Raw genomic sequence first — 17,466 nt, 5'->3', positions numbered from 1 at the left:
TTCCTTTAAAAATTTATTTTATTGCTCCATGAAAATTAGTAAAATATACAATATGGCCCCTGTACTGGAATTCTTGGAAATCCCTGATTTACAGCATGTCTTGTTCTGTGGCTGAAAAGTATTTAAAGGTGAATTCCACTTTTTGCAAAAAAAATAAAAATAAATGCACTCATATTGCAGAAAGCAAGAATAAGCATTTATTCTTTTTTTTTTTTTCACTTGCAAAGCATTGCAATTGCAATCAGTGGATCAAGGGTGCATTGCTCTGGGTCCTGCAGACTTTTCCTCCAACTCAGTCTCCATACCGAGCTGGATGAAGTATCAATGTACTGACATTGTCGTCCTTGTGCTCCATTGAAAACTACAGTCCCTCTGCCATGGTAGTAGTCTTTTCTTTTAGAACTCTCTGTGATTGAATGACGCTGCAGTGCACATGCAGAATTCAAACTTGACAGGAGGCAGCAGGAAGAAGAACCCCTGGGATTTTGTAATTGGGGGGGATGTTTGCAAGTAGTGGGCTGTGGACTATGACGAGGTTTCATGCTACACCCAAAATATAGGTGTAACATGAAACATGATGCAAAAGGTGGAGATAGCTTTTAAGCTAGACCCAGCCGGGTGGTTAGCATTTTCAAAAAAGGACCAACAAAGGCAGTCCACATACTTGTCTCAAAAGTGACAAAATCACTTTAAGGACAATGTCCAAAATAGTGCAATCCTTAAAAAGCAAGTAACAAGCATCTTCTATTGCTTTCAATATTTTAAGCCAGCCATTGCCAACCAGGGATCCTCCAGAGATTGTGGATTAGTAACCACTGACCACAATTTTTATTTTTTAGCTACCTGTAAGGAGGAATTCTTTCCAGTGACCACAAATATAAAGAGCATTCTTCCCAGTGACCTTCACAATAATGTACTTTGGGCTGTTGATATAGAATTATTAGCAGGGGTTCCCTGAACCCAGAAAGTAATTTCCAGGGTTACCATTTATTTTAAAAAAATATTTTTTTTTTTTAGAAAGGCTGTTCTAAGCCAAGAGGTGAAATGGATAAGTGCACATTATTGCGGTTATCCAAATATGTAATAAACATAAAATAATAAAATATGCATATATAACTAGATATAGAAAAAAAAAAAAAAAAAAAACAATTGAAATGGACAAAGTACATGAACAAGGTATCCTTTTGTTGGTTACAATAAACCTGTATCTGTATAGAAACAGCAACTACTCTCTCTGGGTAAGGCTGTCACCAGCAGGTTTATTAGCGTATTACATCGCTTATGAAGACTGTAGGCTGCTTTTGCTGATTAACAAACAATTCAACATGTTATAGTCAATACTGCTAAACCAGGCTAATTCACAAAACCCAGAGTACTAAGGAAATGAAAAGTTACTTCCCACAGATCCTATCCTTTATTATCTTAGCACTAGAATATGGACAGGAGGAACCTGATTGGCTGTTACAGGCAACATGTCCAGTTTCTATTTCCAGCTTTTTCAAATTAGTCCCAATGTCTGCATTTATTTTAGAATACATATGTCCTGATTAATTTTCCTTTTCACAACACAATGATAGAGAAAGCATGATATTGCAAGGAATAAAATAAATGAAAAGAACAAAGCTGGTCATAATCACTAGGCAGTGATCAGACATGTAGACAATTCGATCACACAAGCGTCTCAGCATGGCTAACCGAGGTGGAAAACAAGAACAATATAAACCCTTACATATGATATGGTTATCCCAAAATCAGACTATGATTACTGTCTAAACACAGTAGACACCTTGGCTGGTTGACACATCTCCAGTGGAAATGTTTACTAGCCAGAGGTGATTATTTCTTCTGATTGACTATAATTCCCAATACAAGCTTCAAGGAGTCTCTGGCACTCCTTCAGTTTGACCATGCATGTTGATGTGCTTCTCTATACACAGAAAGAAAAAAAAAAAAAAAAAAAAAAAAGCAGTCTAGTGGGCATAAGCATTAAAGGATTGTTGCTTGGTCCAGCTGATTTCAGCCATGATCTTTTGGCAGTGGTCTATCAACAGCGGTAAACACAGCCAGCCAAGAGATCTTCAGGGAAATAATTGTATGGATAAGAAAACCTCATCCAACTGTCGCTCTGTTCACAAGATAAACCAGGAGCGGATCTTTTGTCTGTGTCTCCCTCCTCTATCTTCTGTTCAGTTTAAGTATTAAAGTGTGCCCCATAATCTGTTCTGGAAAGGTAGTTTTTATTTTATTGTATGTATTCATTTTAAAGGTTTGTGAATAATTTACTGGAAGTGTCATTATATTTCATTAGTACATCCAGATGGCAAGGACAAACCTTTCATGCATGTTTGTAACATAAACAGCATCCAGAATGATCGGAGGACAGTTGAGTAAGATGTGAGGGTCCAAATGTCCTCTTACAATGAACCTAATGTGCTTAGAGCTTAGAGACCTTTCCAAAGCCTCTCACACTAGTTGCGTGTGGGCAAGTGCAGTTAGCCCTACCTGCCTGTAGGTGGCTCTGTGCCATTATTACACAGGAAAGGGAGTTTCGAAAAACTACAAGTCCCATGGGGGCATTGCAAAGCCACTGACCGTTACAAGCATAACTCCCAAAAGGCATAGGAATGATGGAACTTTTAGTTCTGCAGCAGCTGGCGGCCCACAGGTTGAGCACTCATGCCTTAGGGATTCCATACAGTGCCTTGAGAGGAGAAGTGGTCTGATTGGACACTGAACTCCTGATTGACTTTGAGGGCCATTTTGGGTGAAGAAACTTTTTAAATAAGGGAACTTTGGTGCTTTTCTGATGATTATATGATCATGGACAGCAACCCACTTGTGAGAGAGAGATGACAAAGCATAGGGAAGGGTTCCTGTGAAGTTGGGACAGCTCAGGGAAGCTTAGTCATTGCTGATCCTCCAGTGTTTGAGACAGAGATGTAGAACTGGTGCAAGGTGCTACTTCCACTTAAAGTGGTTGTAAACCCTTACATATACCCAACGAAGTAACTGGCCTCAGGCGATGCACAGAGATTAAACAAATCCTCCTACATAAGTTGTACCTGTCTGACTGCAGTCTTCTCTTTTCTACATCTGTTCAAAGTGCTAATTATTGAAAGCATGTCTGAGTTAAAAAAAAGGGAGAGCTGAAGTCAGAGAGCTCTAAGAGCTGAGTGGAGGGAAGGGACACACCCACCTTCACGCAGGAACAGAGCTGAGGATGTCAATCAGCTGGAGGTCCCTCCTCTGTCACCTTTTTTCTCTTGGGGTCAGGAAAACTTTTCAAAAGTGACTCATACTAATAGCAGAGGAATGAAGCAGCAGACAGAAACGACACTTTGTGATCTTAATTGAGACAAATACACACTATAGGGGGATATGCTTTGTTCGTATTTCATGTCTGATGTTCACAACCACTTTAAATACATCTTAGGGAAAGCATCCCCTGTTATCCAAAGCCGTCCTCTGATGACACAGTTGGTAAATGCAGTACTGTACAATTCAGCAACACTGTGCATATACTGAATATATCTATATATCGGTGCCAAAGACTGTATGCTTGTTTGTACTGCACAATAAGAATTACTCATATAAAGGATATTGTGCATTATACAAAGTGAGTGGCTGATTACTCCCAACTTAAGGTATCTAACTTAGGCCCTGCCTTCACACGGGTGCTGGCCAGACTTTGGGTGTTGTCACCTTGGATCTAATAACAAACCAAAAAATTTAAGGTTGCACAATGATTGCACTATGAATTCAAAAGCATAGATGTCCTGTAGTCCTGACACTTCCTGTCTTGTCCTGACACACTTCCTGTCCTAGGGTGACAACGCTGTTCCTCCATATAGTAGAGTGAGTGAGCGTTGTCACCCTAGAACAAGTAGTGTGTTACTAGCAAGATCACCAGGTTAAAAAAAAAAACCCGCTTAATTAGAAAAAATTAAAACTATTGCAAAATATTCATTTTTTTATTTAGATACACGTTAACCACTTCCGGACCGCCACACGTTGATATACGTCCTTTCTTTGAATCGGGATATTGTTGTTAAGGCTGCAGCTGGCTTCCATAAACCCGGTATCCTCTTGTTCGGCCGGCGGTCCGGTTTCCGATAATAGTGGTCTCTGCAGCGGATTCACCGTGAGATCACTTTTATCGTTGGTGGGAGATGTATGCTGCTGCCACTGCTCCAGAATTTAGAATGGTCTTTCATTTTCCCAGCAGAAACAAGTACTTCTGGGAAAAGTGGCAGTTGTAAGGCTGGGCACCATAAAACGTGCGCTGCGAGGCATCCATCATTTTCTATACTTTTATGGCATTTTCAATTTAGATGGAGCCGCCAGCTGTGTACTTCCAGATTATTACAATATATGAATTCTTTCTGGCTTAATACCAGTCACTTTAATGTGCAATGAGTCATGGGCCACAAAATGGAGACGTGACATGTAATCCATCTAAATGAGATAGATCCCTACTCATGAACAATGTGCGAGAGCAATGGCTACATTATAAAAGACTCTGAAACATTTTATAATAATAAAAACTTCCAAAATGTCACCAAGGACCTTTAATAGACTCAGTGCAAAGCTTTCCATATCCCTGAGAGCTGGAATAAGCAAAAAGCAATCATAACTGGATAAAAAGAACGGCCATCATCATTTCAATTATTCATTATTCTCAACGTTCAAGCATCTAAGTGACAATTATGACAGAGAAGCTGGCTGCTGTAAAGCATGTGATACGTAATTAAATCGATTATTGTATTAGAAGAAGAAGACAGTGGCTTCCTAGCAGTGACTATCGAATTGAAGCTCCTACATTGGACCATCACTCACAGGCCAAAGCAGTGGGGCCCATCTGATAAACCTGGGGCCACATGTGGCTCTTCTTCCTAGGGACTGGCATACTCTACGCAGCTGCTTCATAGTTGGTGTGACCGTTTTCAGCTAAACAATCGCAACCGCTTTGACACCACAAAACACCCCAAAATAATGGTAAACACAGCCAGAAAAAAAAAAGTATCCTAACCAAACAATGGATTTAATAAACCTGAAAAAAAAACACTTAACACCTTTGATCTGACCCCTAAGGCTTAATGTATACGGGACGTTTTAAAACCTCTCCTGAACTATATTAACTTGATAGAGAGTAACCGATGTTTAAAAACGTCCATTTTGCCACGTTGACATGCCGCGTTTAGCCGCATTTAGAAGCATTGTTTTTTGCAAATTGTCAAAAACGAAAAACGCCTGTAAACGAAATGCGGCTAAACATGAGTTACCGCGTTTACACACGTTTACAAGCTGTAAAGTAATTAGTTCCGTCGGAATAATATAGAACATGTTCTCTATCTAAGTCCGTCTGAATTTTCGAACAGTCCGATGGGGCATACAAATGGTCGGAATATACGATGAAAAGCCCCCATCGGACTTTTTTTGACGGACATTCCGCGCATGTGTACGCGGCATTACAGCTGAAGTCAAGGCAGATATAAAAATCAAAGCACCTCTGTAATCATAAATACATCGTACATGTATTATTTAAAAGTACTAGAATACGACTTGGTATCATCTCCAAGCAGTCTACTGTACAGCAGAGCTCAGAAATTTGGAGGGAGAAGCAGCACAAAGAGGTAGTCAGGTATGCTGCAGTCCAAAAAGCAATGCTGACAGGAGAAGAGAACAGAGTGACCGAGCGATGAGCTTATCAGTGTGCTGCTGCTTCTCCTTTCACTGTCCAGTCACAGGGTGGAGGGCCTGTAAGTGAAAATGAAGCTGCAGTAGTAAAAGATTATGTCTCCTGCTGTGCAAACATATGTATTTAATGTTTATTTAACTGCCTGCAGTTCAGCTTTAAAGTGGACCTGCAATTAGATATATTTTTATGTTACATCTATGCACACCAAGTATTGTGTAGGTGTAACAATTGTACATAGTTAAAACCTCTTAGGCCCCTTTCACACCAGCAGACCGATCAGGTCCATCTGTCAGTTTTTCAGGCGGACCCGATCAGACCATTATTCTCTATGGGGCGGCAGGTGTCAGCGGACATGTGTCCACTGTGTCTGTGTCTGCTGTGCATAGCGACCTGTCATCCGCCTGCTCAGCGGGGACCAGCAGATAAAACCCCCGCTGAGCAGGCATATCCACTTAGATGAATTTCAACCCGTGAGAAACGGGCCTCATAGAGATCACAATATGTCATGAGAAATGAAACTGAAGCGCCACACCACTGCTCAGAGGTCAAATACAACTTTATTCCGTTAAACGACAGGGGTACCATCCAAAAAGTAGCCAACATGTTTTGGGGGTCCAAGAGTGCCCCCTTTCTCAGGATTAGAAAGAACATAACAAAATCTCCATATCAATCTGATATCAAAACAATATCACGTCCAAAGGGTAAGATTTAAAACCAAATAATCAAAAGTAATAAATGGATTTCTTTATGCATGTATTAATGTCCTGATGCTGACATCTAGTGCTAATTCAGTGTTACTATAACTTGCTATTTCTGTATTTGTTATTGGTGTAACCCAGCTCCCCTGTCTGTTGATGCTAGTTTAGTCTTTTAGATAGACCCCCCTTTCTTCTCCATGTTACCTCAGTGAGCTGCTAGCTTTCAAAGCAGGCATAAGACTATAAGTGTCTCTTTACACATTAAATGGCACTTTAAGTGAACATCCTATGTATTACATTTTAACCACTTCAATACTGGGCACTTACTCTCCCTTCCTACCCAGGCCAGCTTTTAGCGATGTCGCAGTTTGAATGACAATTGCGCAGTCATGCAATGCTGTGCCTAAACCAAATTTTTATAATTTTTTTTTGAGACAGATCAAGCTTTCTTTTGGTGGTATTTAATCACCACAGATTTTTTTATTTTTTGCTAAACAAAAAAAGACCAAACATTTTGAAAAAAAAAATTTTTTTCTTACTTTCGGTTTTAAAATTTTGTAAATAAGTAATTTTCTCCCTCACTGATGTGCACTGATGAGGCTGCCCTGATGGACACTAATATGCAGCCTATCAGTGCCCGTCAGTGCAGCCTATCAGTGCCCGTCAGTGCAGCCTATCAGTGCCCGTCAGTGCAGCCTGACGGGCACTGCTAGGCTGCACGGACAGGCACGGATGAGGTGGCATTGACAGGCTGCACTGATGAGGTGGCATTGACAGACACTGATAGGCTGCACTGATGGGCACTGATGAGGTGGCACTGATAGGCTGCAATGATGGGCACTGATGAGGTGGCATTGACAGGCACTGAAAGGCTACACTGATGAGGGGGCACTAATATACAGCACTGAAGGGCGGAACTGATATGCAGGGCTGATGGGCACCGATAGGCAGCACTGATGGGCAGAATTTATGGGCACTGATAGGCAGCACTGATTTTGGCATCACTGGTGGGGCTACACTGATTATCACTGCACTGATTATCAGTGCACATCTCCCCTGTGAGGAAAGCCACTTATCGGCTCTCCTCACCTCACCTCACACACTATTAGTGTGAGGAGAGGAATGCCGATAACTGACACTTCCTATTGTGATTGGACACACCTAACCACATGGTAAAGAGCTTACGTCATAGACTCTTTACCGTGATCAGAGATGCAGTGTGTCTGAGGGACACACTGCACCACCGATCGCCACGCTGTGCGGCCCCCGGGACATGCATAAGCGGCTTGTTCCTAAGGACGTCATATGACATCCAGAGCAATGAAACTGCCAGCGGTTAAGAAGTAAAACTACATTGGATCAAACTTCCATGTCTTATTAGAGAGTTAAACTGTCTGTTGAGGGTGCTTATTCAGCAGGCCGGACATCAAGGTCCAACGGAGGTATGTGAACGCATAAAGCGCCACTTGAAACATAACACGCTGTTTACCCCTTCTAATTACTGCGAAGGATGTAAAGGCTGTACAGCCTTTTAAGCATAAAATGGGCAACTGCTTCAGGTATACGCTTAAACACAAGGCTACCTATTGCAAGGTTTTTTTTATTTAGAGTAACAATATCCGTTATCAAATCTAAGTGCATCAGACCCAGTATTAATTAGAACCTATTTTTTCAGTAATTAGTACAGAGTTCCTGAAAAGTCACTGCTGATTGCTGGTGATTATGTTCTGAAGGTTACAACAATCACTTGAGACAGCAGTTATTATTGGAATGACATGTACCATCAACCATGCCTCTTCTGCCTGCAATCACAAATCATTTACAAGTGGCAAACACAAAAAATCTGGAGGCCGGAGGTGATCAGAGGTTAGAAGCATTTCTTTAGCTGCCCATCACTGCCATCTAGTGATCAAATTGATTATACACACGTCACACAAATCTGTCTCATCAAATAATGATTGCAGAACAGAAAACAAATCCCCTAATCTCTGCCAGAGCCAAAACACACTGCTCTGAATTATTTGTAATTGCGTGCAGCTCTTAGTCTGTATTAACCGATTTCATGGAAATCCTCTCAGACAAAGGAGTAGGACATAGAATCCTGGAATGAATTTTTACGCATGTCTGACCATCTATAGCAGACAACTAAACATAATATTATATAAGCTACACGGAAACAATGTTAAAAAAAGAACATTCCAAATTGACAGTCAAATCACAAGGCATGTAGGCAAAAACCATACTTATTCTTTGTACAGGCTGCACTCCTTCCTTTAAACCCTTTCTATTTAACCACTTTAAGACCAGGCCTTTTCTGACATGTTTTGTTTACATGTAACAATCAGTATTTTTTGCTTGAAAATTTCTTCGAACCCCCCAAACATTATATATTTTTTAAAGCAGAGGTCCTAGAGCAGTGTTTCTCAACCAAGGTTCCACAGAACCCTAGGGTTCCGCAAGAAGTCCCCAGGGGTTCCACCGCGATCTACCAATCAATCACAGGCAGACGGGTAGATCAGGTCTCAGCCAACACATGCAGAGTAGCGCAGGAAGGGGCTGTAATAAGTCTTCTCTCATAGCGCTGTGTACCCCTAAATATGCACCGTGAGCTGCTGTGTGCCCCTTAATGTGCCAAATGTTCTGCTGTGAGCCCCATAATGTGCCCTGTGATGTTCCCCATTTTCTGCTGTGTGCCCTGTGATGTGCCCCTGTAAATGTGCCCTGTGTCCTGATGTGTGCTCCTTAATGTGCCCCATGTTTTGCTGTAAGCCCCATAATGTGCCCTGTGCCCTGCTGTGTGTCCCTTAATGTGCCCCGTGTTCTGCTGTGAGCCCCATACCCTACTGTGTGCCCTGTAATGTGCCATGTGACTTGATGTGTGTCCCTTGACGTCATTCACCACAGCATAAGCAATGAGTAAGCACGTTTAGTGTGAAACGTGTCTGCTGAGTACCCTGTCGGTTTGTGTGTCATGCTTTTTATACTTATGGACTTCTAAATAAACTTCAATTTTTCATCTTGGATGTGCCGCCATTCTTCTCTTTATTGTATGGATTCTTTGGTCGTGGACCCAGGCAGTTTGAGACCTTCCATTAGCTTGGAGCGGTGTGTACCCTTCTGCTCTTCTAACGATCTAAGGGTTAGGTGTGCTGCTAGGGAGTGATTTCTAACTGTGTGGGGGATGGACTGCTTGGAGGAAGATTAGCAGAAACACAAGAGCTCTCTTTTCCTCTCTGACAGAATGGTGGTCTGCCTCTTCAGTGAACGATCAGCAGGTCCCGGCGGCTGTCCAATCACAGTGGGGGTGTGGCTCTGGCGGCGCGCACCCCAGAGCCGACAACAGCAATCACATACAGGTGTAATTTTGCGCTTAAGGGCTGCCCTGCCACAGTACATGTACGTGGTTAAAGGCTAAGTTCACCTTTATAACATGTTTTATGCTTCACCTGTAATTAGGGTGTAGATGTAACATTTTCTTAATCCCCCCCCACCCTCTGAGCCCCCCCACGACAGCATGTCGGGGCTCCTCTCCTCTGCCTGCATAGCTGTGTCGTTCATTCATAGAGATCTATGCATGAACGAACTACAAGTCCCATCCTCCTCTGCAGCAGATGAACTTGTAGTTTCATTGGACGAGTAATCACTCGTAGTCCATTGATACTTCCTACAACTTTCTAACAGAAAGCTGAAGGAAGTACGGCAGAAAGTTGGAAGAAGTGTCTGCAGGAGCGGATGTTGCACCTGAGATCCACTGATTATGGATACAATGCTTTGCAGCCCCCTGTAGAAAAAAAATAATAAATGCACATATTTTTTTTACTGCAAAAGCAAGTGCATTTATTGTTTTTTTAAAAGGTAAACTTAGTCTATAAAGGTCCACTACTGCAAAAAATTATATTCTGATAACTGTATGCTGTTAAAACATGTTATGATAGTATTCAGTATAGTATATTTTATTCTAGCATTTTTCTTTAATTTTAAATGCAGACCAATCGGACCAGCAAAAGAGACAGTGACAGAGGTTGAGACAAACTATAACAACTGCCAGGGGTGCTTACAGCGATCACCTTTTAATGCAAAATTTTCAAATATTCAAGGACCCCTGGCAGTGGTATAGTTTGTCCCAACCACTGCCACTTTCTTTGCAAAATAAAAAAGTATTCATGTATTGCATGCGCTTACTACAGTACTACTACCAATGAATTAATGAATCCATGCTGTCATAGATAAATGATCCTAGTCTGTGAATGGTGATGCAGCACAGCTCATCTGTCACTATGCCTTCTCCTCCTATCACCATGTTTGTCAGCATGTGAACTAAGTGGCTTCTTGTACTGCTTCTTCTTCTCATACTCTGAGCTCTGCTGTTTAGGAACTGCAAAGGGCTAATACCAAGTGAAATTTAATGTTGAATTTATAAATACAGCGCTACTGTATCTTTTTATATCCTTACAGCAGAGAGTAACATTTTTAATGAAAATGAATCACTTACTCCTCCAGGTGAATTGCAGCCATCTGATCCGGGTGCAGACTCACATGATACAGGGGTTGCTATCTGGATTGGAAACAGGTGAGAGTTTTAGATTGGGTAGTACAGTATCTGCTAAACCTTTTTTTAAGATGTCTTGACCAATTATCAGCCAAACCAAGCAAAACTAATTTGCCATTATGGAAATTCAAGCGTATTTCTTACAGATCAGATTTCTCAGATTTATTCATTTATACATGATCAAATCCATCCACCCAACACACAGGCACATTCCTTCATCTCACAGGTCTCTTGCAAGCAAATGTGAGATCCTCAATCCTTTATCTGTCTTATTTGCTCCCCATAACAAATAGCCATCATAGAAACTATATTAGTGAGCAAGAACTGAAATCTCAGTTTCACCAGTTGAACTGCAGGTGAATTTGAGATTAAAGTCTCCCATTACAAAAAACTGTGAAGATCCCACTATGTAAAAAAAGGAAGCTCCAAACCATCTAAGAAGGAATTGTTGAAATGTGGATATCTCCTTCAAGGTGTATGGGTAATTTTACTATTCACCAACTGGGTGTTTATATCTAATATTTATTACAGGTTTTTAATACAGTGCCGACAATTTATGCAGGGTTATTTCAAATTTCCTGCTCTCAAGGAGCTTACAATTAAAACAATCTTACATGCATATACACATATAGTAGGGCCTATTTGGAAAGGGGATAATTAGGCTACCAGTATGTCTTTGGAGTGCGGGAGGAACCCGGAGTACCTGGAGGAAACCCATGCAAGCTAAACACCCCCAGTCATTGTGCTGATTAATGTCAAGTGGAACTAAAGGCATGAGAAACCATTGAAAACATTACAGTGGAAGTCAAGCCTAAAACTAAAATCTCTAAATCTACTTGTAGGCACCATCTAATGCCTGGTACACACAATGGGAATATCAGACGAATCATCTGTTTTTTTTATGCTAATTTCATATCGAACTGAAGAGTTTTCTAAAGTTACGAAAATGCTCGTACGACAGAATAAAAATTTGTAAGTGATGTAATGTGTTGTAGTGTATTTGTATTGTGTTTTCGGACGACAACTGTACTTATTAAAGGAAAATCATACGAGAACATTTTTAGTGCTTGTCTGAGCGGATAATATCGAATGAACTGTCCTGATCGGCTCTTGAAAGCTCTGTACTAACCAGATAATCGTACAATTGCTTCGAAAGCGGTATTTTTCATATTATTTTACAATTGCGTGTACGGGCCATAAGACTAACCTATCCAGCCCTGTACAGCAAAACTCGCTATACATACCTTTTCTGAAGCCAATTCAGTCTGGTCTCCAGCGGCGGAAGCTCTGGGCAGGACACAGCTGAAAATGCGTGGGAAGTGACATCAACCATAGACTTTCTATGGGGCTTCCATTGTCGCGTCTCTTCTGCACCCGCCTACACAGAGAAGTCACCACTGACAGCTCAGTGTGGGATCAGATTGGCTTCAGAAAAGGTATATGTAGCGAATTTTGCTTTACAGGGCTAGATAAGTAAGTCTTAGATTGTGCCTGCAAGTAGATTTAGAGATTTTCGTTTTAGACTGGATTTCCACTTTAAGGGACCATAAGAAAGATAAGACTCAGGTTTAATGATTGAATATTCCTAAAAAAACAATAATGTTCTTTGATGACCTAGTAACAAGTTATTGTTTCCCTTTCATGATTCAGAGGGAAAAAAATGAAAGGGAGAACTTGATTGGCTTTAATGGATAAAATGGACCGCTCTTCATTTAGACTCTTTTCTTAGTTCTATTGCTCCATACTTCTGGTATTCTTAGAATTGTGGCACCAGGATTTTGAAGCCTTTTCCAAGAACAACTCAGTTCTCTTTTACTAAGAACACTACTCCTACATAAATGGTCTGCATGTTAACACAATTCATTTCAGTTGACTCCTATAATTAAAGCCATAATTTGCAAGCCCATTATATTATTTTGTGATAATTACCGGCGAGTCCGGACAATGGTCTTCTTCGCGGGAGAAGGAGCTGTTAAACGCTCGAAATGTTTCACTGTTCTGTTTGTGCTTTTCAATCGTTGCTTGGATAACCTGATTAAATACAAATCATACATTCAAATGAATTATTCAAATTATGTATTCAGAAAAATTTTATTTATCTGCCAATGTGCAAATGGGCCAATTACTCAGGATTAATATCATATTTATCAGTGTATAACACGCACTTTTTTCCCCTTAAAATCAGGGGAAAATCGTGGGCGCGTGTTATACACCGATCCCTACTGTCTCTGAGGGAAGAGGAGCGAGCGCCGCTGAATTACATAGAGCCGCGATCTCCTGTGTACCCAGCGCTCCGTCACTCACAGCCACGCCTCCTGAGCCCTGCATTGGGCCACTGTTCTGTCTATCATATGAGCAGGGCCAGGAGGCGTGGCTGTGAGTGAAAAAGCGTCGGGTACACAGAAGATTGCGGCTCTATGTAATTCAGCGCCACTCGCTCCTCCTTTTTCCTCGGAGACAGCAGGGATAATCCAACACTGGCAAGGCTGCAATGATGGGAAAGGTGAGGCTGCAGATGGGCACTGAACAGGCTGCATTGTTGGTCAATTTATACGCTGCAGATGGGCAGTGAGCAGGGTGCATTGATGGGCAATTTAGAGGCTGCAGATGGGCACTGAACAGGCTGCATTGTTGGTCAATTTATACGCTGCAGATGGGCACTGAGCAGGGTGCATTGATGAGCTCTGACCCTAATTTTGCTTCAAAGTTCTTTATTTAAAATGTAAGTTTTTTTCCTTAAACTTCCCTCCTAAAATTGGGGTGTGTGTTATACGCCTGTGTGTGTTATACATTGATAAATACGGTAATCTAAACCCAATCAATAAAATATCATATAAGCTTTAACATGTCACTGCTGATCGAAAAAAAGATTTCCAACTTTCCTGTTAGATAGACGTCAATCTAACAATCGACTTCAGTTGAACAGGGAATGCCACAAACTGATTGAAATTTAGCCGGTCTCTGTTGATCCCTCAATGGCCACCCTAAGTCTAATGCTGTGTACAGACGATCGGACATTCCAACAACAAAATCCTGGATTTATTTCTGACGGATGTTGGCTCAAACTTGTCTTCCATACACACGGTCGCACAAATGTTGTCGGAAATGCCGAACGTCAAGAACGCGGTGACGTACAACACGTACGACAAGCCGAGAAAAATTAAGTTCAATAGCCAGTGCAGCTCTTCTGCTTGATTCCGAGCATGCATGGAATTTTGTGCGTCGGAATTCTGTACACACGATCGGAATTTACGACAACGGATTTTGTTGTCAGAAAATTTGAGAACCAGCTCTCAAATTTTGTTTGTCGGAAATTCCGACAAAAAAATGTCCAATGGAGCCTACACACGGTCGGAATTTCCGACAACAAGCTCACATCTAACATTTGTTGTACCAATGGGACTAATGCACCACAACCATGATGCTGCTTGTCAACTCAGCTTGCTGCCTTAAGTTTACTATGGACACCATGAGTGAACAGCACCCTCCGGCTGTATGGTGGGCTTTAGGTGGGCGGCCAGGATAGTAGCAGTAAAACCACGATTCAACTGCCTGTTTTTGAAGTGTGGTCCCCCCCGACCACCTAAGTTAAAGAGGCCTACCAAAATCATTAATGAAACATTGTCTTTACTGAATATTTTTTAACATTAGCTATACAGTATATGGACAAAAGTTTGCCGAGACCTGATCATCACAGCTATTTGAATTTGTTAGACATCCTATTTTAAATCCATGGGCATGTTGTGAACTTGCTAGAACAGCCTTAACTCTTCTGGACGGGCTTTCCACAAGATTTTGGAGTATGTTAGTGGGAATTTGTGCCCAATCAGCCAAAAGAGCTACTTATGCTGGATAAGAAGACATGGCTTTCAAACAGCGTTCCAATGGATTCCAAAGGTGTTAAGGTCAGGGCTCTGTGCAAGTCACTTGAGTTCCTCCACACCATACTCATCAAACCATGTCTTTCTGGACCTGGCATACGCACAAGAGCACAGTAATGCAGGAACAGGAAAGTGCTTTCCCAAAACAGTTTCCACAAGGCTGGAAATGCACAACTGTCTAAAATGTCTTTGTATGTTGTAGGATTAACAGTACCCTTCAGTGCAAAAACTCAATAATTCACAGGACTGTCCACATACTTGACATTTAGTTGGTGAAACATGATTGCTTAACATATTTTTGGTGACCCCATCAAAAAAGTTGTAAAAAATCATCTAAGTGAAAATAAATTGACAGCAACTCTACAAACAACCAATCAAATACATTAATAATGTAAACGAGTCATTCAATTAAATAATGGAGGCTGTACAGTGTATTTTAGCTTCTACTAATATATTTGTCCTAGAATGTACATTTTATAGAAACATTCCAAATACACTTGCTGATCCATCCCTGCATTACACACAGCATAATGTGATAAGACAGGGTAGTCATATCTTTCATGATTACATTCACAAGTAAGACAGATCTCATTAAAGCAGCCTGTCAAAGCCATCTTGCCATGAATACACTGACTGTGGTGAATGTGATTGCTTCTGCTGGATAAAGCGGTGTTTACCGCAATGTGACTACACAACAGGAGCAAAAATGGATACACATACAGTGGAATCTTGGTTAACAAGTAACACGGCTAACAAGCATTTTGAAAGACGAGCAACTTTTTTTTTTAAAATCCTGACTCGGTTTGCGAGTGTTGTCTCGAAAAACGAGCAGAATTCAAGCTAATGTGGTGTGCAGTACCGCATTTGACCAGAGGTCCGCACCTCTGACACCGGTGACGCTCGGAAAGGTTCGGAGCCATTCGGAAATACTCAGATCCACTTGGAAACACTCGGAAATACTCTGTTCCCGAGCCTTTCCGAGGGTTTCTGAGTTCAGCCGAGCTGTCCACGAGTATTTCCGAGGCTCTCCGGCACCCCCCCACCTCTGGCCACATGCAGTATTGCATGCAATAGAAATCAATGCGGAACAAATTATCTTTGTTTCCATTGACTTTTATGGGAAAACTCGCTTTGGTATGCGAGTGCTTTGGATTACAAGCATTCTCCTGGAACGGATTATGCTCGTAATCCAAGGTTCCACTGTATATGAAAATGAACTACACAAATAATGGTAACATCATCTACCCAAAGCCTTTTAGGCCACTTTCACACTGAGACACTTTACAGGCTTTTTAGCAGTGCCTGCAAAGCGCCTCTCCTGTCAATCCAGTGTGAAAGCCCGAGTGCTTTCACACTGGGGCGGTGCGCTTGCGGGATGTTAAAAAAAGTCCTGCAAGCAGCATCTTTGGGGCAGTTTAGGAGCGGAGTGTACAAAAAAATGCCCTGCCCAAATACCTGCAAAGCGCTTTGGCAGCAGTGATTTGCAGGCGCTTCTAACCCCTTTTTAACCCCTTCGGGGGGTTAAAAGCACACAGCTAGGGGCGGCAAAGCGCTGCTTAAACAGCGGTTAAGCGCCACTAAAACTAGCGGCACTTTACCGCTACCACCCCCATTGCCTCAGTGTGAAAGTGCCCTTAAAGTGTATCTAAAACCTAAAAACAAAAATTTATAGCATTTCAGCTGATCGGTCTTTCTCTAAACCTGGGTATACACAAACAGTTTTTCTTTTAGTTCTATGTACGGTGGGTTAAACAAATAAAAACCGACAAACCCCTGTTTCAACACAAAAGATGTTGATGCAGGGATCTCTCCTGCTGTGTCTTTATACTGTGACAGGGGGACTGGGGACTCACCCCCAATGCCAAAATACACCGATCAGCACATGCAGCCATTAGTTGGATCAGCAAGCGCTGATCAAATACTGCTTTTTCAGCATAACCGTTCGACAGAAGCCAGTCGTTGGACCAGCTTCTGTTGAACAGTGAAGAGTTCGCACATACGGAAAGTTGCCCGGTCCCTGCTGAAACAGTCAACTTTCAGTAAGTGTGTACCCGGCTTAACTTGCAGAAGGCGTGTTGGAGCTCTGCACGAGTCCAATGCTTCCACACAGAAAGTAAGAGTTCTTCTCTACAGAAAGCTGCCAGGGGACAGGCTTTTTTTCTCAGGCTATGGCTACCTTTTAAGGAAAAACTAAGACGGCACAACTTTTGCTTTGATGCATTTGATGGAACTTTTTTCTAACCCAACTTCCTAACTATGTAACTATATCAAACTGGACTCCAGTTATAATGATCACCTGTCCCCCCCACAGATGACCCTTCATTATAGTATAAGCTCCCACTGGAAAAAGAAAGACATCTCCAAAAGAAAAAAAAGTAAGACATGTCCTCTTTTTCAGTAAAAAAAAAAAAAAAAAAAAAAAGAAGTAGTGGTCACATAGTCTTCCTCCTTCGAAGTAAAGCACATCAGATATGGCATAACTGAACCTGTTAGCAGTATTATGCAGAAATTGCAATCTGCACAGAGGTAGGAAGGTGACACGAATGGCAACTCTAAAGGGGCTATGTGGCAGCAGTGGCAGCTTTCTATGTAGATATTGCTATGCCAGACTGGTTTCCACTATTAAAACACAGGTTTGAT

At 41.6% G+C, this 17,466-nt stretch overlaps 1 protein-coding gene across 1 annotated transcript in view; it reads right to left on the bottom strand.

Moving 5' to 3' along the window:
- FGD3 (FYVE, RhoGEF and PH domain containing 3) overlaps positions 1 to 17,466 on the bottom strand; it is a 375,576-nt gene that overhangs the window by 42,717 nt on the left and 315,393 nt on the right. Inside the window, exons 14-15 of the mRNA XM_073592317.1 lie at positions 12,875 to 12,976; positions 10,889 to 10,951 (exon numbers count right to left, since the gene is read on the bottom strand). Coding sequence (XP_073448418.1) covers positions 10,889 to 10,951; positions 12,875 to 12,976 — 165 coding nt within the window. The remainder of the gene's footprint in view (positions 1 to 10,888; positions 10,952 to 12,874; positions 12,977 to 17,466) is intronic.

The sequence above is a fragment of the Aquarana catesbeiana genome, linkage group LG07 (assembly GCF_042186555.1).
Source record: "Aquarana catesbeiana isolate 2022-GZ linkage group LG07, ASM4218655v1, whole genome shotgun sequence".
Lineage (NCBI taxonomy): Eukaryota > Metazoa > Chordata > Amphibia > Anura > Ranidae > Aquarana > Aquarana catesbeiana.
The sequence above is the reverse complement of the archived record's forward strand: the minus strand, read 5'-3'. Positions and strand labels throughout refer to the sequence as shown.